The 25583-nt window shown below is 32.7% G+C and overlaps 5 protein-coding genes across 21 annotated transcripts in view; 3 read left to right on the top strand and 2 right to left on the bottom strand.

Moving 5' to 3' along the window:
* Positions 1–90: 90 nt before the first annotated feature.
* On the bottom strand, positions 91–3442 carry LOC145965836 (N(4)-(Beta-N-acetylglucosaminyl)-L-asparaginase-like). 7 transcript variants are annotated; one of them, XM_083089564.1, is made up of 6 exons: positions 3281–3442; positions 1815–1967; positions 1544–1700; positions 1240–1465; positions 838–1142; positions 91–589 (listed from the first exon to the last, which is right to left on the bottom strand). In XM_083089564.1, the coding sequence occupies exons 2-6, from the start codon at positions 1951–1953 to the stop codon at positions 334–336; spliced, it is 1083 nt and encodes a 360-aa protein (XP_082945690.1). In that variant the 5' UTR covers positions 1954–1967; positions 3281–3442; the 3' UTR covers positions 91–333. The 7 variants fall into 7 exon arrangements, with proteins under 7 accessions (XP_082945690.1, XP_082945689.1, XP_082945691.1 ...); XM_083089563.1 differs by lacking the exon at positions 3281–3442 and adding an exon at positions 3005–3149; XM_083089565.1 differs by lacking the exon at positions 3281–3442 and adding an exon at positions 2714–3131.
* Positions 2773–4975, top strand: LOC145965837 (thioredoxin-related transmembrane protein 2 homolog). The gene is made up of 5 exons (XM_083089567.1): positions 2773–3484; positions 3562–3742; positions 3835–4018; positions 4101–4296; positions 4389–4975. Exons 1-5 carry the CDS (start codon positions 3341–3343, stop codon positions 4485–4487), a joined length of 804 nt encoding a protein of 267 aa, XP_082945693.1. The 5' UTR covers positions 2773–3340; the 3' UTR covers positions 4488–4975.
* A 214-nt stretch (positions 4976–5189) lies between these two features.
* Positions 5190–7882, top strand: LOC145965835 (angio-associated migratory cell protein). The gene is made up of 8 exons (XM_083089558.1): positions 5190–5566; positions 5639–5852; positions 5929–6188; positions 6285–6432; positions 6506–6714; positions 6930–7115; positions 7185–7363; positions 7735–7882. Exons 1-8 carry the CDS (start codon positions 5564–5566, stop codon positions 7805–7807), a joined length of 1272 nt encoding a protein of 423 aa, XP_082945684.1. The 5' UTR covers positions 5190–5563; the 3' UTR covers positions 7808–7882.
* Positions 7570–25583, bottom strand: part of LOC145965838 (UPF0598 protein CG30010) — a 42328-nt gene continuing 24314 nt past the window's right edge. The window contains exons 3-9 of one of the 7 annotated variants that reach the window (XM_083089570.1): positions 18469–18581; positions 14985–15323; positions 10039–10122; positions 9894–9942; positions 9605–9825; positions 9241–9512; positions 8978–9130 (exon numbers count right to left, since the gene is read on the bottom strand). In XM_083089570.1, the coding sequence (XP_082945696.1) occupies positions 9267–9512; positions 9605–9825; positions 9894–9942; positions 10039–10041 (519 nt within the window). In that variant the 5' untranslated portion in view covers positions 10042–10122; positions 14985–15323; positions 18469–18581 and the 3' untranslated portion in view covers positions 8978–9130; positions 9241–9266. The other 6 variants (XR_014436835.1, XM_083089569.1, XM_083089573.1 and 3 more) reach the window with 6 other exon arrangements.
* Positions 10747–23854, top strand: Kat80 (katanin p80). 5 transcript variants are annotated; one of them, XR_014436833.1, is made up of 17 exons: positions 10747–11134; positions 11956–12086; positions 12243–12587; positions 12681–12868; positions 12944–13094; positions 13166–13329; positions 13410–13531; positions 13776–13832; positions 14149–14698; positions 15008–15311; positions 15649–15828; positions 15904–15980; positions 16071–16145; positions 20074–20193; positions 20278–20791; positions 21362–21471; positions 21592–23854. XR_014436833.1 is itself a non-coding variant. In XM_083089556.1 (15 exons), exons 1-15 carry the CDS (start codon positions 11101–11103, stop codon positions 20405–20407), a joined length of 2628 nt encoding a protein of 875 aa, XP_082945682.1. In that variant the 5' UTR covers positions 10747–11100; the 3' UTR covers positions 20408–23854. The 5 variants fall into 5 exon arrangements, 2 of the variants coding, with proteins under 2 accessions (XP_082945682.1, XP_082945683.1); XR_014436830.1 differs by having other exon boundaries at positions 21362–23854; XR_014436831.1 differs by having other exon boundaries at positions 20278–21471.

Below are 25583 nucleotides of genomic sequence, written 5' to 3'. Positions count from 1 at the left end.
TTATATATTCTTATTATTCTTCCTGTATTCTATTTCTGTAATGTATTATTAGAGGAAGATATAAATCAGGACAGATTTTGTGAAACAAAATGGATTTAAATTCTATTTTTATTTATGTTATAGTGTATTGATACCACTCATATTTGCATTTCATTTATGCCTGCTATTTGTTACAATGCTTTGCATTTGTAATCAATTGTACATTTAACATAGTACTTATATCGTTTTTTTATATTAATATTATTAGGAATGCTTACCTTATATTTTTATAGGGTAGATATTTTATATATTATTTTATATCATTTTTTGGAGTTCGAATAAATGGAATAAAAATCAGCAATTAGAGTCTGTCTTGTAGCAGTGTATATTACTGCAATCAATTAAAAATAACTTTGTTCCCAAAGTAGGGTTTGCGACATAAAATGGAAATTTATTCATTCCGTTACACGCAGCTCCGAATTCTCCCCTATTGTTCAAGGCGATTACCGCGCCGAAAAAGGTGGGATAATGTCGAATGATCCTGTTAATCGCCTTTCTGGCAGCTGCATCCGGCGTTGCTCCACGACGCATCTCTTCTACCACTAGAAAACTATAAAAAGTGTGTGTATTAGTACTTTAATTTTATGTATTAAATACATATTATATACTAAATATATATAACATAATAATAATATATGTAAAACAGATAAAAATTTTTACATTACACATACCTTTATAATTATAAGACATATAGATGTAGATGTAGTAATAAAAAATTTTTAAAAATTAAAATTAAAATAAAATTGTAAAATTAAAATTTATCTCAATAACTGCAAAATGTATTAATATGAATGATACCTAGGTAGAAATCGCATCATAATATCTCCGTCACCGGTACCAGCTGCCGCACCAACTTCTTGATCAGCGTATGCCCCAGCTCCCGGAATAGGCGAATCCCCAATACGGCCGCGTATTTTATGGTTGGCGCCATTCGTGGAAGTACCGGCCGCCGTACGTCCCTGCGAGTCTATCGCGAGCATACCGATTGTATCGTGATTTTCCTCGCTTCCTTCCAAAGTGTATTCTTCGTATCTAATATCGTTCTCTTGTATATTTTTCGTCTTATATGGCCCGCAGCTGTTCGTTGGATCCGGCTCAACATTCTAAAAATAACCATTTTACATTCTAAAAATATTACTACATTACTACAATCTAAGAATATTAATAATTATAAAAAAATTAGATTTATTCTTCCTATACCTTCCAGAAATTGGGTTGACAGTTGTTTGCTTCCCAATCCTTCCACATTCGGTAGGATTCATTTGTCGATAAAGATTCTCCTTTGAATCCCATCTCAATAGCGAACTCTGCAGCTAACTCTCCGCCCAATAAGGTATGTTTTGTGTGATGAAGTACCTTGCGAGCCACCGAAATAGCACTCTTTACAGTCCGCAATGATGCTACTGCACCTACATCCATTGTCACTCTATCAAAGAAATATACTTCTTGAATATTATTGAATATAGTTTAATTACAAATAAGAAAAGATGTGTAATTTTATTACCCATCCATAATCATAGCATCCAATGTCGTTTCTCCATTTTCATCTGGACTACCACCAAATCCTACAGTCTTTCTACATTGTTCTTCCTCACACAGAGTGCATCCTTCCTCTATTGCATCTAGAGCACTTCTCTTCTGATTATATATCACGTCCCATGCTTATAAATGATAATTAAGAATATTTTTAAATTAATTTTTAAATTATCAAAGTTTGCACAAAGTTGTCATTTATTTCTCTTGTGATAAATTAATGTTAAAATATATCAATATACCTTTTGCTGCTGCAGATGTATAATCCCAGGTGATCACTATCACAGGTAAGGTATTATTAGCAACAGATTTGTCAATTGCATTAATAAACAAACAAGTTTCAAAGAGAAACAAGATCCGTATAAAATTGATGAGCTTCATCTTTCTTGTATTATCTGGAAATACATAATGCTATATATCATGCTATGTAGTCTTACGTATTATGAACTTTGCTCAGAAAGTGGGAGGAGAAATATCTTTAATAAGTAGAGTATATATCAATATTAAATATTGCAATAAATAGATAAGATTATCTTGTTGTAATCATAATGTATTAAGAAGCAATCAAAAGAACTGTGAATTACATCTTGAAATCTCATTTATCTTTATTCTTGAAACATACCATTACCATTGTCCAAAGACATTTATAAATGAACATGAATGATAATAATATAATTTCGAAATTTTCCAATAACTAAACTGTGTATAACATTATTTAATTTAAAAGTATATATATGGTATCAAAAAGCGTGCATTACTAGGCAATCTTGTACCATATTCAGAACCTTTTCTCTGCATTGATTTTCTTTATTTCAAATTTATTTTTTTCTTTGGTTTTTTGGGTCCATGTTAACTCGAAAGTTAAATCAATCTGGCCATCAGCTTGTAATAAGAATATAAAATATAAGAGTACTAAAAAAAAATAATGAAACTGCGGAGTCTTCTTGGAGAGAATAAAAATATCCAAACAAAGAATATATATATGATGCATATTAACATGTCCAATTCTATCTAAATAAGACAGTAACATTTTTTCAAAGTTATTAAAAGATCCTCTTACAAAATTTTTGCTTTTAACTCCCATTCTTTTTCTAATGTCCATATATGCATGTAAAGAATAATAAAACTTTTAGATTATTACCCGTTCAAAATATATTGTTAAAATAAAGGAGAATTCACAATAAAGAATTGTTTAGTTCCGATGGTTCCATAATATAAGCGCCAGTGGATTGTGCATTATAAAATCACTAGATTACTTTTGTTGCAAGATATTACAAATTATCATTCACTTTTTAGAATTACGTTAATTTTCGCTTTACTCTAATTTAACTCATTTCCTTAATTCCAAATATTTCTACAAATTACATACAACGAATACGAGCGTAAAACACATTTATCACGGGGTGTGTATGGTGTCGTATTGTGTAACAACCTTATTAATGCGCACGGCCAAAAAATAAGGATTATATATCATTACTGGGAAAACAGTCTCATTTTGATTCACTTGAAAAAAATTTATCGTATTTCTCCATTCACTTACACGATCGCACAAAACAGCTGACACAAAACAGCTGACTGATTATTATTATGTGCGCGAGTTAGTGTTCGTGTTTTCAGGATTTGTCGCAAGAAAAGAAAGATTAATCTCTTGAAATAAATTCGTACAATAAAATCGTGTGATAATATTTCATGCTAATTTGATACGCACCTCGAAAGCTGTAATCTGTATAACCTATTGTCGCAATTTCTCAATTTCGACTGCGTGGAAATGTCTTTTAAGAAAGATCTGAGGTTGCTTGTAAAACCATACTACTTAATAAATATTTTCCTCAGTATTTCTTACATCCTATCGAAGCGCACTCCTGTAATCTGTAGTTACATATTTGCTCAAGGTGACTGCGAGTTAGATGGGGTGAGTGTACAATTATTAATTTATATAATACATCAATGATAATATCTAATCATATTTTGCTAATAAATCTTTTATAGAGAGAGACAGAAATTCTTTTCTTTCTTTTGTTTGTCATCATGATAAGGACGAGAAAAACTGGCAGCGTGACCATGATCAATTACTTGACATCTAGTTTTGTATATACAAAAGTGACAAATTTGCTTCTATGGCTCTATGCAGATGTGCGGATGGGCATTCTATTTGCATTTATTTTCATATGTAAGACAAAATACATGAAACACTCTAAACCTTTATAAATCATAAATTATATTCTAGTATGTCAAAAGTAATATAACGTCATATTTATTCAGTATGCGGATTAATACTGCCAGAACCAACATATCAAGGGCCTGAAAATATAATCTATTTACATGGAGCTAATGGATTACAGGAGGAATTACGTGACACTAAAGTGGTCTGGCTGATAGCATTTTATACAGCCTGGAATCCAGCCTGTGTAACTTTTGCTCCAGTATTTTCTGAACTGTCTGCAGAGTAAGTATTTTAAAGTCTAATATCCTTCTAATCATTAAAGATATTCTGTCTATATATTTATGAATTTTGCATCAAAATACAGATATGCATTGGAAAATTTCAAATTTGGTAAAGTTGACGTTGGAAGATATCCAGATGCAGCAGCAAAGTATCATGTCAGTGATGCTAGTACAAGCAAGCAATTACCTACATTAATACTCTTTAAAAATGGCAAGGAAGTAGAACGACGTCCGTATGCGGATCATAGGGGAAAACTTGTCAAATTTCTTTTCTCACTGGTATATATCATTTATATGTCTAATTTTAAAATTTCAATTTATATTTATACCTTATAAAATTTTGTCTTCCTTTATTTGTCTCTCTGTTTCAGGATAATGTAAAGGCTGCATTTGATCTCAATAATATTTATAATGATTGTAAGAAAAATCCTATCAAGAGAAAAGAGAAAAAGTCACTAAAAGCAGAATAACAAAATAAAATTTAGGCACTTAAGTGAGAAACACATTCTTCGCAATTCACATCTAAGCGAATTTCAATTAGACGGCTTCTACTATAGTAGAAAATCCATCTAGCGCGTTATGTCGTTCGAATTCTGAAAAGTCTTTAAAAATACATTGTAAATATATTTTGTTGCTTGTTGTAATAATCGATAATTTCATTTATATTCATTTGTGTGTGTGTGTAATACATCACAAATTGCTACAGCAATATTGTATATTATCCAAAGTAAATGTGCCATATATAAACATGCAAAAAAATTTATCGTAACAATTAACAATTACGTCGTTTTCTTTTATAATTATCAAATGTATTCTTGTCAAATTTAAATAAGTCTGAATTAAGATATCAGAACTAACAAAGCTTTCTACTTTTTAGATTTGAATTATTAGACTTATCTTAATTAGTTTTATCTTTTAATTAAAATATGAATTAATAATTGATTTTATGTTTTCTCTATTTTTGATAGTTAAATTATTTCTACCAATCCTTTATTCTCAAATAACTGAAATCTAAACTTTATTCTATCTATTTTTAAAGTCTTGTGTCTACTAGTAATCGAACCAAGATCTCTGCCCGAGAAATATATAGCCAGTAACATTGCCGCTTTTCCGTAAAAGCTGCAATCTGATTGGCTAGACATTTCTCGGACCGATTAGTATCGTGGACACAAAGGGCCTGTTCTTTTTAGCTGCACTAGCTGCAATTAGTTAGAGTGAAAAAAAGTATATTTGTCTCTTTCTAACTTATTGCACTAGTGCAGCAGTGCAGCTAAAAAGAACAGACCCAAAGCTTAAGCTTAATTGTAAGATTCAAGATTGCACATGGTGCAAGATTCGAGGTTATCGGAGTGTCGGTCTTTAATAATCATGTAATTAATCATGATACAATAAATCTTACTGTATCATGATATTAATTGTCAATGTTAAAAAATCACTTATATTAAATAATTCCGTTTGAAGTTAAATTCACGAAAAAAAAAAGAAAACACGTGTATTATAATATTTTATTTCAAACGACGCGGACGATAATTTATTGTATTTTATTATGGTTAATATCAATTTTATATTATTACTAATTAATTATATAGTGTACCTGATTAATTATAATTTTCCAATATAGATGGATAAGCATACTCCAGTTTCACCTGAAATGAAGAATTCCTTTTCGGATGAAGAAATGATCTCAGAAGAAGAAGTAGATGAGATTATTGACTTGGACACGAGATATGATAGTGCAGATTCAATGTCGGTGAATGAAGACGATAGTGATAATCAGATGGAGGATTCTTCGCAAAAAGATAATGCTGTGTATGTCTTTCGCGGTCATTCATTAAGTAAGAGACCACTTCAGTCTTCTAATGGGATAAATTATTCATCTCATTATACTAATGTTGTAAAACTTAACATCAGCTCATTCGGTGTTCTGTTGCTCGTTGAGTAAGAATAGTGAGTTGGCAGCGACGGGAAGTGAAGAGGATAAAGCATATGTCTGGAACACTACCACAGGTGAAATTATTCTTGAGTGCACTGGCCATAAAGATAGTGTTATATTCAGTGGATTTAACTACAATGATATGTACCTGGCTACTGGCGACATGGGTGGAATAATAAAATTATGGCAGATAAGCAATAAAGCTTGTGTTTGGGAGACTGCTTTAGATGACATTACAGTAAGTGTTCTTTCTTATATGACTAAGAAAAAAGTTTTATATCTCTCTTTATGCATATCTACAATTAATATTCATTCTTTTAATCATTCTTTATAGTGGATAAAGTGGCATAATTCTGCTAACGTCTTATTAGTAGGCTTAGAAACAGGAGAAGTTCATATGTTTAAAGTACCAGAAGGTGCTTGCAAAGTCTTTGCACAGGGATATGGTGATAAAGCAGAAACTGGTGTAATTCTTCCTGATGGTATGGAATAAATATACTTTTAGTCTTATTATTTAGTAAACAAAGTATTACATTTAATGTCTAAATCTTGTAGGAAAACATGCTGCAGTAGGATATTACAGTGGCACAATTCGTGTAATAGATTTAAAAACAAATACCATACTCTCTACTATGCCCTGTTATCCAACACAATTACATGGACATTCAAGTGCTATTACTGCCCTCGATTGTCACTTGAATAATAATTTGTTGATTTCAGCATCACTAAGCAAGACTATATTAAGTACGGTACATAATGGCAAGGTAAAGAAAATTTCTACAAATTTCTTTTGATTTACTGATTGTTCTCTATCCTGTGTAAAAAATTATTTATATCACATAATAGTTGAATAAAATTCCATCGTGAATAAAAATTTTAAATTAATCAATTATGTGATTTAAATGTTCTATATATATACATATATATAAATACATATAGACAATTTAGTTTAATATCTTAATGATAAAATATTTTTCAGATAACTTGTGTACTTCAAGATTTAAATTCTTCTAAAAATGAAACGACTAGTGAAGAGGATAATGCAAATAATGTTAGTATAGAGACTGTAGCCTTTTGTAAAGATCCTGCATTCTCAGTTGCTGCAGTTGGAACAATCGAACAGAATTCCTCTGGAAAACTTTACATATGGGATACTTCTAAACAAGTATGTATTTTATATTTATGTATTATATTTCTTTTAGTAAAAAAGGTTCTAAGCCAAGATTTTCTTCAGATTCTTAGACATGAAATTACACAAGAGGGAGGCATTACAAAGATTGTTTGGACCAGTGCATCAATATTGTTTACAGCAGGACTAGATGGTACATTAAGATGTTTTGATGCAAGAACGGGTTGCTGTCTCAAATCATTCTCAGGCCATAAAGAGACTATACTTGACTTATGTATATCTGAGTAAGTTACTGACAATTGGTACTCTTAATTACGAAGAAATGAATATTTATTAGAGCACAAGAAAGAAAAATATTAATATTAAAAGGATTTAAAACAAAATCTATTAGTTTATCTTAATTGTATTCATATCAGACATTTAGATAAACTTATTACTTGAATAATTATATAAAAATTCATAGAGATATCAATCAATAACATGAATAATAATAGTAAATTGTTTCTTCATTTTGTGGTGTGGCATTCTCGAGCATTTAAAATTATTTTGATCTTTGCCTTGAAAATTTGTTTTCAAAAATTTCTTGTTTGCAAAATGTTCAATCTTTCCTGTGATATTTAAGAAAATATATATATAATTTTTTTTTTCTTTTCAGTGATGAAAAAAAGGTATTGACAGTTTCTGACGACGGCACTGCTAGAATCTTCGATATCTCATCCATAATATAACAAAACATAGATAACTAGAAATAAATGTGTGTGTGTATATATATATATATATATATATATATATATATATATATATATAACTATTGTATATATATTTACAAAAATGATTTATAGAATATGTACCTTTGTTTCTTTATAAATTATGAATAAAATTTCATCATTTTTGTCAAATTCCTTATATCCATTTGTCTTCGTACCATAATATATTGAGCTCGTATCGTTTATCTCTTTGCATAAATTGCATTGACATATTTTTTTGACCATTTTCTAAATCGAAGAAAGCGTTCGATAGCTATATTCGATCTCACAAATTTCTCCATTTACTGTTCTTGTTCGTGATCTTTTGTTTCAATCTCACTACACATTTATAAAACAACATTGTATAATTTATTTAAATATCTATGTTAAGTACAAATTAATTATTTATCTCACAAGTATAAGCAATTAGACTTTTAACTATGTAATTTCAATGAAATCAAAAAACATAATAATAAAGTTTAAAGCTGTATTATACCTTCCAGAAGAGTGTAATCTAAGCTAATTATAAATTAAAAATTTTTTAAATATTTTTAAACTTTAAAAAATTTTTCAATCTTCCAATCACTGAAAAGTACTCTGTCTATATATTTATGAATTACTCAAGAATTATTGTACAGATATGTTAGAGAATTTCAAACTTGATAAAGTTGATGTTGGAAGATACAGCAACAAAGTATCATGTCAATGCCAGTACAAGCAAACAATAATACTCTTTAAAACCAACAATAATACTCTTTAAAGCCAACATTAATACTCTTTAAAAATGGCAAGGAAATAAAATGACATTCATACATGAATCATGAGGAAAAATCTTGTCAAATTTCTTTTCTCACTGGTCATTTAAGGATCTAATTAAACAATTTCAATTTATAATCTACTAAAATTCTGTTTTTCCTTTATTTATTTGTTTTCATGTTTGAGGACAATGTAAAGACTGCATTTGAGAGAGAAAGAGATCTCAATAATATTTATAATGAGTGTAAGAAAAATCCTATCAAAAGAAAAGTCTCTGAAGACAGAATAATGAAATGAAATCTAATGAATTTTATTTAATAAAGATATTTAATGAAAAAAATGTCCTTTCATTAAGCGAATTTCAATTAGATAGGAATATTATTATTTTATCTTGAATAGTTATATAAAAAATTTATTAGAAACTATCAATCAATCATAACATAAATAATAGTAATCAGCTGTTTCTATTCATTTTGCAGTGCAGTATTTTCAAGTATTTAAAATTATTTTCATCTTTGCCTTGAAAATTTGTTACCTTCGTTATTTCATCTATAATGTAACAAGATATAGATAACTAGAAATATATGTATATGTGTGTATGTGCATATATATATATATATATATATTTGTATTTACAAAAAAATTTATCAAATATGTACCTTTGTTTTTTGATTTTAAAATTTCATTATTTTTGCCTAATTCCTTGTATCAATTTGTCTTTGTACCACATTGTATCAAGCTCGTATCGTTTATCTCTCCATATAAAATGCGTTGGCGCATTTTCTTGACCGTTTTCGAAATCGAAGAAAGTGCTGAATTCGATAGCCATGTTTGACCTCACTAAACCAATCCCACCTGTTTTTTCTGGTGCAGGATGGTACACTCTTCCTGTATTAATGTTCATAAACAATTTTTGCGGCTCAAATGGCATCTATTGCAAATTTTAACAAAGTATGTATAATATTACAATTTTATTATATATATAATGTTATAATTGTTTACTATATAGATTTTTAGAATTACCATTAACAAATCATCTGCATGTGCATAACTGAACCAATCTTCATATGCATTAGTTTCCACATTACGCTTTTGGATCACTTTGGTAAAAACTAAGGGTAGGTCGTCACATCTCACATAATTTCTTTCTACACCACAGATAGACAAAAATGGGAAATCATTTGTATAGCGACCAGTGTTATTAATCTTCAGATGCTTAAAGAAGAATGCTAGGAATTTTTTGTCTGTAAAATAATTAATGCATATATAAATAAAGATGCATATCATAACTTATATAAACATTATTGCATACCTTTGAAGCACGATGTAAAATTCCTTATGCGAACATCGTCCAGAAACAACTGTAAAAGAAAATATATTTCAATATTATTTATAAAATGTTAAATTCAGCTATTAATATATAATCTTAACTCAGAAAAATAATAAAATAAAAATACCATTCCTTGATGATCAATATAGTAAAAGTATTCTCGCACACGAGGCTGAGGAGATTGACCCTGGACATATGTTGCACAAGTCCTCTTAAAAAGTGAAAATTTTTTACTTGCTATGAAACCAACACGCTTATGAAGTATTGATATCATTTTTAACAAATATGAACTTAATGATATCAATCAAGATATATCCTAGGATTTATAAAGCTCTTTTTTTAATGTCTTATTATAATTTTAAAAAATTGTATATATAAGGACAATTAAAATAATTTTTTCTTATAACAATATAAACAAGTCTCAATTATTATTTAAAAAAACATTAATTATTTATCACAGAGCATTAATTATTTATCACAGTCCAATATTATTTTACATCAATCGTATAAAATTCACATTCTTTATACGACAAGCGTTTCTACAAGTATCTTTGTCAAATGTCAAACTTTTTCCGTGATTATTGGCACAAGCTTGTCATATATGACAATTTTATTTTTTCACAAATTTTCTTTCTCTGTCAGTAAATCTATTTTACCACAGTGCCATTTTACCGAAAACTGGTAAGCTTTAATTAGCGTCATCTAGCGAAATTTCAATCATCTTCTGATACGTCATTTCGCTACCCACATGCGTGTGGACAGTCAAAGAGAGAGAAAGAGATAGATAGATAAATGGAAAGAGAAAGAAAGAGAGAGCGAGACAAATATTGAGAGATTCGAGAGATGAGATACGACGATAAGGAAGAGGAGGAGATGGCAGTTTCTTGAGTGAGAGAGGCAATCGTTTTCCGCGCTCGTGAACACACGTCACGTTTTTTTCTCTCACGTTCTCCCGAGGGGGGAGCAGCGACGAGACGAGACGAGACGCGACGCGACGCGACACGACGGGACGCCACGCGTCGCGGTGTCCGGTCGCGAAAGGAAGAGGCGAGGATTCCGAGCAGAAGAGGAGAGACGGTTGCTGCTGATAAACATGTTACGTCCGCGCGAAAGGAGATCGTACGACGTGCGTCAATCGAAATCCCGAGCTGTCGTAGCTACCAAATAAGTCCGCGCGCGCGGCACGAAGATGGCCTCGTCCACGAGGAGATCCTGGAAGCTCCGTAAGATCGTCGTTCACGGGGAAACGAACGTCCCTGACGCGTCCTCGAGCGTCCTCCTACGCGCTGTGGAAAACTCGATCTTCTTAATCTCACCGCGGATAAACGCTCTCTGTTTACACAAGCTCGGCTAACGATTGCTCCTCGCGGTTTCTTCCAATTATGGTTATAACTGGCACGACCAGGATTTGTCTCCCAGCGAGAATGAGAAGGTCGTTTCTTCGCACGGTGGCAGGAATCTAAACGCTAAATTATATAGTGCTATTTGAATGTAGACAAAAATTTGTTTTTCACGAATGATAGATAATTTTTATTTGTCAAGGAAATTTGTTGACTGCTTTTTTTTTTACTTTTTTAAATAATGTGTAATATATTAAAAATAAATGATTGCTATTAGTAGTAAGGTAAACTGTGGAATTATTATTTTTAATTTTGTGATCATAGATTCACAAATGAATGATCTTTGTTTATATAACTTGTTTTAATTGACATTTTCCAAGTATCATAATTTCCTTGTCAATGATTTATATATAGCAAGAGTGAGAAATTATTTAGAAAAGAAAAGATTGATGTTGAATTATCAGAAAATTTTCATGACACTGATTTGACAAACAAATAATTATATATTAAATAAACCATACTTCTCTTTTCTCAGATAATTATATAAGAAAAAATATACTCTTATTTGCATATAAATTTATACTTCATGAAATTAGGACTGTATCTTTTATCTTTATCATATTTCTATCATAATACAAATGAATTAGTATACATATATATATTATCAATGTGAAATATACAAGTGTTATTTTTTTTTTGCACAGAGGAATTTGTCGCCCATACACCAAATGTCAATTGCCTGGCATTAGGCCACAAATCTGGTCGTGTTTTAGTAACTGGTGGTGATGATAAGAAAGTAAACCTATGGGCTGTTGGAAAGCAGAACTGTATTATGGTAATTATTATTGCATAATCATTTTGTTATCACCAAATACATTGAAGCTTTTACTACATTTTAATATGAATACATAAAACATTATATGTCAATGACATATAATGTTTTATGTATTAACAATGTCAATAATGTAATTTTTGTTTCTTTTTTTCTTAGAGCCTGAGTGGCCATACTACTCCCATAGAATGTGTTCGCTTTGGCCAGACGGAAGATCTTGTATGTGCTGGCTCACAGACAGGTGCATTGAAGATTTGGGACCTAGAACATGCCAAGTTAGCACGCACATTAACAGGACACAAATCTGGAATACGTTGCATGGACTTCCATCCTTACGGGGAACTGCTTGCTTCCGGGAGTTTGGATACAGCAATTAAATTATGGGATATTCGCAGAAAAGGCTGTATCTTTACATACAAGGGACACAATAGAACTGTGAATAGCTTAAAGTTCAGTCCTGATGGACAGTGGATTGCCAGTGCTGGAGAGGAAGGAATGGTTAAGGTGAATTAGATTTTATTCTCTGTACTCTTACATATACATATATATGTAAATGCGAAAAAGATGATGCTGACGTCTGTATTACTTTCTGATTAGCTGTGGGACCTAAAAGCTGGTAGACAACTGAGAGAATTTTCAGAACATAGAGGTCCAGCTACAACCGTCGAGTTTCATCCGCACGAATTCCTATTAGCCAGCGGTAGCGCCGACAGAACGGTACATTTCTGGGACTTGGAGTCATTTCAACTTGTATCTTCCACAGAACAGAGTTCTTCAGCCATACGGTGAGCTAGTATGACAATAATTCTATAATATAATGACTTCATAGCTATACTAATTTTTTTATCATGATGTTTTAGGTGCTTGTATTTTAGTCAAGGCGGGGAATGTCTGTTCGTTGGTAGTCATGACGTTTTAAAGGTTTATGGCTGGGAACCAGGCAGAACGTTGGATACGATACCCACTGGATGGGGAAAAATCCAAGACATAGCCGTCGCTCAAAATCAATTGGTACGACGAGATACATCAAACTATCCTTGTATGTGTAGTATCGTTTTTGTTGAGATATAAAATTGTTTCAGATCGGCGCGAGTTTCCATACCGCGAATGTCATTTTATATGTGTGCGACTTGAAGAAAATCGCACCATTGGGAGGAATATCTGCCGTCAGTTCGCCGTTTAGTCACGGAAATTCCCTGAGAAAGAGCTTCTCCAGGGAACGACCGATCGGATTGAAGAAACACACGTACGCTTTACAAAGTTTCATTTTAATTTTACATCTGGCGAATTGAGTTCGCTACAATATACATTTTTATTCGCTTACAGACTAGACGTACGAACGATAGAAGAAGCGGACAAATCCGGTACAGATCCGGAAGACGAAGCTACCTACGCGGATATACCTAACGTAACCGAGTACAGGGACATTTTCCAGCCGAATAGGGCGTGTAAGTGGCTCGCTACATCCGTCTTGTAATGTCTCATTGTTCGTCGAGTCTACGACAAAAATATCCCTCTCCTATTCTAACGTTTAATCCAATCCGCCGCGATTCACCAGCGGATGTACGACTAATAAACACACTAGATACACAGAGTGTCTCACATACAAACACAGACGTATCGAGTACGTCTAAATGTGAATGCAGTGTTGCATAGTTTGTGAATGAGCATGCCACGCATGATATGTTTCAGTGTCTCGCACACCACCTCCCGAATCCTCCGAGGCTTTCCAGGAGCCTCATGATATAGGTGAGTTTTGTGTAATAACCTTTGCATGGACTACTAAACTATACGATATAAGTCCTAAATAAGTATAAGTTTCACTATAACGTTTGAATACTTTTATGGATGTTCAAATATTAATATGATGCGAGAAAGATTTAGTTTCTTCATAAAAATGTGAAGAAACTTTCCATTAAAAATCTAATAGAAAAACTAAGTTCAGTTTGCAAAAATTTATGCTTTAGATTTGTTTAAATAATTAGTGATATTACTTTGCTTCTATGTCCGAATTTCTTAAAAAGAGAGTAATTAAACATCGATATTGTTGATCTGTCTATTTTAGATCCGACGCAACCACAGATATTACAAAATCTCTCTACCTCAATGTCGAACCTGAGCACAATGGAACGCGAGGAGGTGCCGCCGATGTCATTGCCCTCCTCGCCACCTCCTCCGGCGCCTACGTTGTCCCTGATGAAGCCGATACCGGTACCGGTACGCGTTCAGCCAATTAAGTCGTCGCCGCCAATTCAAAGAAATCCAATCACATCAACGAGTCAGATTAGGGCGAATCTACAGGCGAATAATGGCCTTAACCAACGAGCCTCCAAGAACTTTGCCTCCATACCACCGTTGAGACAGAACATCACACCGCTTCCGGGCAAGAGGATAAGTACCACTGATCAAACAGTGCCGACACCACCCTTAGGGCCGCAAAGATCGAATTCGACTCTGACGCCGCGCGTTGCGCCGATGGCCGCGGTGATTCCCGTGATGGACGATGGCAAACTGAAGAACAGAGTACCTAGCCCAGATTCTCCGAAGTATTATTTGAAAAGGCAGAACAGCAGAGACGGAGAGCAACAAGGATATGAAAGCGATTATCCTGTACAGTAAGTATCTACGATATTAACGCAAAAAGTTACTTTAAAAATATATAGAAATATGAGAACTATATAGAACTATATATAGACATGTATAAATAGAGAGATATGAATTTTTACATAGAAATTAATGAAGACCTTTTTATATTTTTGCTCATGTATAATGAGATGTTTCTCCAAATTATAAAATCTTTAGAAGGATATGATTTTTTTAATATTACAGAATATATATCTTAATGCTTGTAAAAATTAATTATTATAATTGTAGATAAACATAATATTTCGTAACGTTTACCTTCTGAATGATTTCTCTCGCAGAATTAATAATATAAGGCACAGTCCATCCGATCCCGCGCTGAACAGGCCAAACACTGCGCAATCGAGGTCGACGTCGCTCAATCGAAACTTCGCTACCTCAACCGTGTTGTCGGCACGCAACGCCTCCACGACCACGTCGTTGTCCACAAGGAAGCCACCTAACAAGGCGCAGATTTCACCGAATCCCAAGATCGACATTCGCGTCTCGCAGATAAGAAACAATGTCGAAGAAACGGACAAGGAGGAATTAGTGCCGATGAGCGCTGACAAGCCTTACGGTTTGGACGTGGAAAATTTCCTACCGGTAAGTCTTTTCCTAAAAAAAAAATATATGGATCCTTCTATAAATATGTCAAATATTAATTCAACATAAGAGAGATCTAAAATTCGAAAAAATTTCATTTTAGTTTTTTAAATAAAAAGTTTAATATTGAAATATAATAGAAAAATTACTTGTCAACTATTCAATTTGTCAAGTTTTTCTCGTGTTTTAAAAATAATTATATTTTTTTATTAATTATAATTTCAGCCTATATATATATTATTTTATCTTTATCTTATTTTATTTTTATTTTATCTTATAAAAATAATGTTAAGAGATGTTTTTAAATTCTTATATAAAAAATATTTGTATTTTACAGCACAGTTACACTGGTTCTACATCGTTAGGTTATTCTCAAATAGGCGTGCTGACGGAAATGTCGGAGGCCGAAGTGTTGAACAGCATGATGCGTAGCCATGACTCGATGATGGCGGTACTTAAAAATCGGCATCGCTCATTACAAATCATATATTCTTTTTGGCACAATAAAGATCTCAAGGTAATTATTTATCTGATTCCCGAGACTTGAGAGATACAATTGGATGAGAAATGTAATGTGATGTCTTAATTTCAGACCGCGGTGGAAACTGCGGTCGCAATGAACGACTTGGCAATCATCGTGGATCTCTTGGGTATTCTCACATTAAAACCGTACGTAAAAGCTTTGTCCATTCAATGATTTGAATCTAATGATATCAATGAGGCAATTTTTTTCATTGCCAGGTATATTTTTGTTCACAGAGCGATGTGGAATTTGGATCTGTGCAATTGTTTATTGGGTCCCATTAGCGATCTCCTTCAAAGTAAATACGAAATGTAAGTAAGAAATCATATTTTTGCCTTGCGTTTTTTTTTATTTATATTTCTTAAGAGATACATTGATATTTTTTTTTTCGAAATATTACTTTTGAACTCGCCGATTTATTCTTATTATCATGCTTGTATATGCGTCAGATAATTTGCATTCGTATTTCATTGCTGCCTCATACATGTATATTTAAGGATGACGCAGTAAATATTTATCGTTCTTCGCTTTGCACATCTATTATCTAAGATTACTTCATCTTCAACGGTGAAACACCGCGCATGCGTGGTATTATATTGGAAAATCGAGACACCCCTTGCGAAAGGGGTCGTTACGCTCTTCTCTTCATCCCCGTGTTCAAACGGAGTACCACGCAGTATGGGAATGGCTAATTTGCCGAAGCGGGGAAATCCGAGGAGAGCGTTAGGGCGATGCGCGAAATTAGCCGAGACAATGAGAGATAGCGGCAGATGCAAATTCGATGAGACGCGCGAATCCTTCCTGTCGCGCGCCGAGTCGTATTGTTTGCGAGGCGAATTGAAATCTGAAGTGTCGCACGCTCGCATATGTCAGTACGGAGCGATGACAGTGAACAGACAGACAGCCGAGTGTCATCTTCAACGCCAAACGGCCGTCACGCAAATGTAAATCTGTCAAAAGTACATTTGCGGCTCCGATAATGGTTTGGAAAAAAACTAGAGGAATAAATTTGGAAAATAAATAAATTTTAAAAAGATTTAAGCATTTAAAAGTCCTAAGATTATAAAAATGTAGAGGACTTTAAAATTTTAACAGATTTCAAATTTGGGAAATTATTTGAAATATAAAAATAATTAAATTGCACTAATTTTGTCCTCGAGGTGAAACATATCGAGCAATATTTAAAAATAGTTTTTCATTCAAAATAAAGTTTTAAATTACTTCTATGATTGTGTGCAACTTCCTGGGCGTTCAGCTATAAATCCGAGAGAGAAGGAGGGAGCTTGTCTTTTATGTCCGTTTGACGTATGAAAGTGGGCGATTAACCGACTGCCCTCAGTTCCAAGCTGTTGCTCTGTCGTGACGCGAGGAACGACTGTTTCCTTCCGTGTTTTATTGTAGACTATCATTATTCACCCTCGGCCTTTATTCTTTCACGTGTTGCCTCGCAAGAATCGCCACGCTATGATCGCCGTAATTATCAAAATATAGTTCAATCCGTGAGCATTCACGTGAATTTTAAAAATTGTAATTATAAAAATTATGTTTTAATTTTCTTTTCATTTTAATCAAAATATTTTTATATAGATATATAAAAATATTATAGATATATAAAAATATTAAGTTATATATAAAAAATAATTATTTAGTTAAAATATTATGATTATTTAAATCTGAAATCAGCTTTATTTTTTAGATACATTTATATAATATTAAAAACTATTATATAACTCATTTATATATTATAAAATAATTTTATAATTTAAAACATTTTGTTATGTTATACAATTAAGCAAACTTAATTCTTGCGCCACTCAGAATCGAGCATCGCTGTCCTGTTCTACTAATCAGTATTCTATACTTTTTAAATCTTTCTGCGATCAGATCGAGATTATTTGATATTAATTTAACGACTAATTAATCATGCAGCAAATACATCGGTTATACAACTTCCGACAAACCCTTGAGGGTTACCCTCTCCAAAATTAGGCTTCTCTCCACGGACACCTAATGACTTAACGAGCTTCCCGTTTCTTCTCTTTCTTTCTACCCGAGCCTTTTTGCTCTCTCCCGTCGAGTATTTATCATCCCACACGTGTTGTAGAAGCGGAGTTCGTAATATGCGCATATATTTACAGGCTGGTTCAATTGGAGCGTAAAAGATCATTTTCCTTTGTTTATTTATAACGACGCTACATATGTATCATTACCCATTTTTTCATAATCTCTTAATTATTTTTTAATTTAAAATGATATCTTTAAATGATGGTTTTTTTTAATTTCCTCTATAATTTTATTAATCTGTCTCTTCTCTTCACGAAAATTATTAAATAATTAGAAAGAAATTTTTTTTTGAATAAAATCTTGTTATGGAAAATACGATCTTAATTCTCTCTAAAATTTTAATCTATATCTTCTCTTCACGAAAATTATTAAATATTAAATTTAAAATTATTAAATATTAAATTTAAAAAAATTTTTTCACAGAATAAAACTTTGTGAGCTTTAATTGGACTACTCATGCTATAATGATTGCCTGGTATAATTTCAGTGAACCGGTTAATAATAGCCATATATTAGCACCCTTCGTATATACTTAATAATGTGAAAAGTGAATTTAAACTAATTACTTACCGCTAGGCAGCTGTCGTTTGCAGTCATTCGTAATAACGACCATCGAGCCGTTTGTGCCTGCCATTGCTCGAAAATGTGTATAATTTTCCATTAGCTGTTTTTAACTCCACGATCTGCCGAAAAAATAGAAATTAGTTAATAAAATAATTATGCTATTAATATCTTCATTATTATAGTTACTAAAGAGAATGCTCATTGCTTAATTATTCTGATATTTAACATTAAACATAGAAAGAATTATTTTGTTAAGTAGTTTTTTATTTGCTTATTATTTATAAATAAGCGTGTTTGCATAATACACTGGTGTTCCCATTGTACTTTGATTTCGCAATCGTCAACGGGAGCAGAATCGACGACAGGCAAATATACACATCTCAGACGGCGGTATTATATAGTGGCAGTTTGCATATAGCTCGCTCGTCGTTTTCACGCCTCGTTCGTCACGGCCTTTCGTCCTGGACCTGGTGCCTCGTGAGAAAAAAAAGAGATTGTCGGCCAGAATGTCCAGACGCGTGTCACGAGGGAGGGTTCGCGCCCCGCCCGATCGTTTTCCAATTTCGCGATCGCTCCTCGTTTTCCCTCTCTATCCCCCTCTTACTTATCTATCTCTAGATTTTCGTTGCAGAGAAAAAAATTCATTTTTTTGCTCTAAAATGTTCACAGTTATCTGATGGAAAGATGAAAATAGAAAAATGAATTTATTATAAATAATTAATTAGTTCTTAATAAATAATAATTAATAATTGTCATGATAATTAATATATATTGTAATATGTGTGTGTATATTATACATAATATAAGAACATCAGATAATAAATAAAATAACTAACTTATGGTAAAGCTATTATAATGTGATCGATAAATATCTCTACTAAAAACTCTTATTATTATTATTTTAATAATATTATTTTAATAAATAAGAATCATTAAATTAAAATTACTCTTTATTATTTTATTTTTTAATAGTGTGTTTAAATTATTATTTGCGGATTATTTTAAAATTTTCACGAGATAAAAGACGTTTTTATTTTTCCGAAGTCACACACATAAGTATCGATCGTATCGGTTTCCCATTTTTGTTACAAGCCAAAATTCAGCCGGTGCGTTTTACACGGGGTGCGTCGATTGACGTTGCATTCATGAGCGCGTTCGCGATTCGTCTCGCCGATTCGAACGGGAGCACGAACCCTTTCTCGCCCGTCCGTCCGAAAGCGAGAGCGTGCTGAATCGCGCGGGCATGACCTTTCGTGCCTTTCGTTATTTATTGGCGTCGTTGTTAACGCGCCTAATAATAACGCCCGTTTTATCAAGCGGACCAGGCGTGACCGGACCGGTGGGTGTTACGAGAATTGCCGTGACATGTATCATTCCACGACTGTTTCCATCCTACCCTTCAAACATCCTATATCTGGATAAATGAGCAGTCTTATAAAATAAATGAATATGCGACCGAAAATTGCTTACTTGTCTATTTCTCGTAATGAGAAAAAAATCCTTTTTGATCTGTTTTATATGCGTCATTCTTTTTCGAATAATCTGTATGATAATTTTCAATCTATTATTATAACATTTATTTATTTTTGTCAAATTTTAAATCTGTTTCAGGTACATAACAGTAGCTTGCTCGGCGTTGAGACTTATTCTTCGTAATTTCGCACCGGTGATAAAATCCAACGTGGAAGCGCCTCTTCACACGATCGGCGTCGACGTGTCGCGAGAGGAACGGTAAGTTTTATTCAATATATCGCGTATATCCAGGCATTTTCTTTCCGAAACTTGTTTTATCGAGAATTGTATCTATTATTCCAGGTACCACAAATGTCTCTCTTGCTACGAGAAGCTCTCGGCGATACGAGCGATTCTGTTGAAGAAACAATCGACTGGCAAACTCGGCGCCTCGTTCCGCGAGCTGGCTGTACTCATCAGGAACCTTGAGTGACCGAAGCTGCGTCGTCTGAGACCCTCGTGAATTCGACCGCCAATATCGTCGTCGGTCAATCATCGTCGGTTTCATGCTGATGACGAGAGTTTGATCGTCATGACAGCGTGAAACAAACATCGAGAAGCAGCAATGAAGCCCACCGTCACCTCGTATCGAGGAAGACGCGTTTGTAAAAATTTATTCTTGTTGCTGCTATTGCCGCTTTTTCCGCTGCCGTCGATCGATCGTCTCTTCTTCGTCATTGTTATTCTCGCGGCTGCACCAATTCCCGAACAAAATTGCGAGATTCATTCTTTACTCATTCGAACGGCCGAACGAGTCGTGAAATTTGTCATTATTGATGGAAAAAAAGAGAGCGAGAGAGAAAGAGTATCAGTGAAGGTAAGGAAAGAAAAAAGTTTGATGAAAAACGAAGTTAGCTGAAAGGCAATTGAAAGCGAAAAAAGACTGTCATTAAATGTGTTTAATATACTGAAGCACCAGGAGAGGCCATCTTATTTTACAAGTATATAAATTTTTCTGAGTATTTTTTAAAATTTATATTTTTTATAATTAATTTAAATTCTTTTTTAGAAACTTTAATTCAATAAATATCCATGATTATTTTTAATGAAATAAATAAAAATATATATCGATTATAAAAATAATTAATTTGAACCAACTAATCAAAGAAAAATATGAACAAGTTAAATAAGTTACTTTTTGAAAATACTCTTTCGTTAAGATGTGTGATATAATTTATTATAAATAAAACGATAGCAGAAAAATGGATCTTATAGATCCTGATGCGTCAGTATATCGATTTCGAAATATTCGATATAAGGATTGATGATCGAGAACAATATTTAACGAGCGTCATTTTGCTCGACAAAATCAGCACAAAATGAAGTTTCGTTGAAACAATTCGCGCGGATCGCGTGGCCGATATATTTTTCGCCCTTCTTGCCACAGATCACACATGCTACACAGATCATCGAATGTAGGGCTGAAGTCAGCCTTAATCACGCAGGCGATAAAACGCGACGACGATCAACTTTGATAAGCGATTAACGAAACGTAACGTAAGTAGATAGATAGCGTGTAACATACCTTTCTTAGCGTACGAGAGAAATTGTATTTTTGCAAAAGGTGCAACTTTACAAAGTTTGCGTCCGTTCATTAATAAAGTATTCTAATCGTAGGCGTATAATACCTTGACTCCTGGAGATCGTAACCTAAATAAAAGAGCCTAAATGTAAAGAGCGAATTTGTACGCGTCTAAAGAGGCGAGAGGGATCGAAAATTGGACGGGAAGAGCGTGTCGAACGATTCGCGTTTTTATATTCGTTTAAATTATTTTTTTACAAAAGTTTGTCCGTAATTTATAAACATTTTACTCTAGCGTTATTTATATTCAAAATATTACTATCGTCGAATGAACTTTTTAATCAACGTCGAAATGCGAAGAATACGAAAGAATAAAATAAATATATCCCAGTGCACTGCTTGACATTTCGTTTTGTCGTGTTTTGTCGTAAGATGAGTTAAAAGGTGGTGTAGAACGACAATTAAACAATTAAATATTTGTTTATTATTCTGTAAAACAATAATCTCTTATCAGACTTTACAGCTTTGTGACTTTGTAATGTAAATCAAGTCAGTATTATGCTTGACAGTATTTTCTATGCTGAAGTATTTTACGCTCATTTTATTTTTGAGCATTTAGCGTTAAATATCTTGTTAGTGATTTCGATACTTTATCATCTGATATAATTAGAAAGGTATCATTTCAGGCATCAAATTAACGACATGTAGACTAGAAGGATTAATGTCAATCACTACCTTTTATCTCGTCACGACAATATTCTCATTTCTATTACGATTTATATGTAACTGTTTTTGAAATTGCGTTTCAGTGATAACATCGATTTGATAAGAAATGTGATAATTTAAGATTACAATTTGGATACATCGATAAGCAGCAAAAGTGCCAATAATGTTTAAAAACAAACCACCGACGAAGAACATTCCAGGACATAATTCTGAGATATTTTCTAATTTTCATTTAATACCGTTTAAATATTGTTTATAAAACCAGAGGTTTCTGGCATATCGTGAAATCATGCAGAGCTATAAAGTTATGGAAAAGAGATTGATGAGAAAATACAAGATAAATGTGGCTTGGAGTATTCTTCATTTGTTACTATTGTCTAATAGTTAATATTTTATTATTGATTTTTAGGATATGTGTATTATTTAAATTAATGTGTATTAAATTATTATTTTTTAAGAATTTATTATGTCTTCTGCGATCGTTCGGCTTTCCCTTCCAATATAATGGAAGGCGATCCTGATTTCTGCCACAAGAGAGGATTATTTAATCATTATTACATTTAATGTGCAATACTTGCGACTATTCGCGTGTTCGCGAAAAAAGAGTGCTTTGCACAAAGAAATGTCTGAGAGAAACAGTTAACACAATTTTCAACACATTGCCTCGAAGTATTATGCAATAAAGCGTACAATATTTTCGTTATAATTTTACATCTCACGTGTTCTTTTTTTTTATTCAGCGAAATGTTACCACGCCTCATAATGATATTCTTCTGTTCCAATCCTTCGCGTTAAAAACAAATTCATTATAAATTCATGAAAATAGATTTTAGAAAGAACAGAACTGATTAAATTTTATTAAACGTTATATTAGTGAAATAATTCTATGCAAAAAAACATGGAATAATAGAATATGGCAAAATTTTTATTTTTTATACGAATATAAATGATAAAATCAGTTTTCCATTTTGTACGTGTAAATTATTATAGGTTTTTCTCGATGTGTTTTTGCGTTATTTTCAATCCAGATTCTAAATTATTTTAGACATATTTAAAGCCTATATTCTTAGCAAACATTTTCACGAGTTACATCACAGTTCGCCAAGCATTTTCACGAAATGAAGGAAAAGATGCGTTAGCTCAATATCCTAATCACCTTCGAAACGGGAGAAAGATTTCGTGGATTACTCGTCTGTTCCGTCCAACGTATTTTTATAAGAGAGGAAGAAAGAGATATGAGAGAGTGCGTTTTGCGCGCGTGTGTTTTTCGAATGCTGTAATTTATCGTTTCGATCGGTATGAGGCAAATGTAACCGATCTTAAATTTACGCTCATACGTTGTGTGATATCGATTCTGATTCACGATGCATAGCAAAGATCATTTAAAAATATCACTTGGCTCCGAGTGCAAGTGTCAGCGTTATTTATCGCTAATAATCTCGAACATGAAATATTTCGCGTTCGAAAATATTTTATTATTTTATATGTTACTTTTGTCGAATGATAAATTTTATTATTGTTTTATTTCACATCTTTGTCCTTACTGCGTTATTGTTTTATTTTAACATTTTAATTTCTATTTGTATCGATTATGTTATTTAAATAGAAAAATAATAAACTACTACGATTTTATTTATCTGTGTCGTTTTATACTTCCTATAATTTTAAACCGATAAATATTGTTATACTCTATAAAATTCGGAATATATCTTGTAATTATAATAAAATGAACTTATAGTATGATATTCGCAAGGTATGAGCGTTGTAAAGATATACCTCTATCTATCTTTAATAAGAGTTGGCACTAATTAGTAGTGGCCTAATTTTGGGAAGCGATTTTAAGCAAGAGGCGAACATTTTTGATATTGACATTATAAATATATTCCATTCCGAAAAATTCTATTTTATATTTTGTATATGTTTATCCATATATCGCAATCTTATTGCGATGCTCACGTTATCTCTTAGGCAATGCCTAGAGAGATTTTCGTTCATATCATAAATTAATTTAGTGACTAATATTTCAACTAGTATCAATAGATAAACTTTTTCTCGTAAAGGATAGGGGGACAAAAATATATTGCAATTGTAAATACTCTGTAAATTGGAGCACGTAAAGAAAAAAATTCAGGAAAAGTCCTTTCGCAAAGTTTTCCGCTTTGCTTCGCTGTACATTTGCTATTTTAATATCATTGAAGCCTCAATATTTACGGCTGTTTATAATATGATGTGATAAGACTTTGCCCTAATTGCGATCCGATTAATCTAGATTTCACGAAATAATTCTTCAACAACCTCATAACTGCCTTAACGAAAGAATTTCGAGAAGACAATTTCGTTTTATCTGTGTCGATTTGCATGTAATATTTAATTATCTTTAGCTGTTAAGCCCGTTCAAAGTCATTTGAATAGATTAATAATAATATTCTTTAACAAGAAAAAAATCGTATTTTATCGACTATTTTATTTTCTCCCTCAACTAATTTCTAGAATTTTTTATGAAAGAATATTTTAGTGAAAGAATAACATATATATGTAGAAAGAAAGAGCATAAATCTCTTAATCTACGACTGCCTCCCATCATGAAAGATTTGCGAATTATTTATCGATGAAATTTTTTTTATGGATCGATAATCTAGTTTATTGAATCTCATCCATCAACGCCAGATTCATTTTTATCACATTCGCTTATCCCGTAAAAAAGGACCGTCGATTATCTGATATTTGCATCAGTGATCAGCGTTGCTTTTTAAAATCTGATTCTTGTCAATCAATTTTTTTTGCAATTACACACGCATATAAAGTGAGAAATGCACTTTGAATGTAGCTTTCGTAATCTTAAAGACAAATGCATCGTTCTTGAGTTGATTTAAAGATAACGTGGGAAATGAGAGGATTCAGATCCTCGAAACGAGGATACCGTTACTCGCGAACGGCTCTCGGGATCTCAACCGACACCGTGAAAAATAGCGCAAATATTCTAATCCGTGAAATATCGCGACCGTTTAAATCACGAGGCACGCGTGGCGGCTGTTTGCATCTGGATTATGTATTCATAGGATTATGCGAGAGCCCTTCCCTCTGGGGTAGCCACGCCGACCGACAACCCTTCATCGAGATATCCGACTCCGCGATATCGAGGTCTCTGATCCTTCTCTCTCTAACGAGAATTGATTTATAAAATCGGGTCACGGATTTCAATACGTGTTATAATTTCCAAAATAGATTATGAAGATTTTTCCTGCACATTTAAAGTGTAATCGCTCGAAGATGCGTATCACCAGGAGGCGAGAAGGCTCGTCAAAGCCACACCCGCCGTTTCTCGAAATTATTATTATGCGATCGTTCGCGCGCAAAATTA

The sequence above is a fragment of the Camponotus vicinus genome, unplaced genomic scaffold, assembly GCF_025532165.1.
Source record: "Camponotus vicinus isolate PSW18456_S1 unplaced genomic scaffold, iyCamVici1.0 SCAF_14, whole genome shotgun sequence".
NCBI lineage: Eukaryota > Metazoa > Arthropoda > Insecta > Hymenoptera > Formicidae > Camponotus > Camponotus vicinus.
The sequence above is the reverse complement of the archived record's forward strand: the minus strand, read 5'-3'. Positions and strand labels throughout refer to the sequence as shown.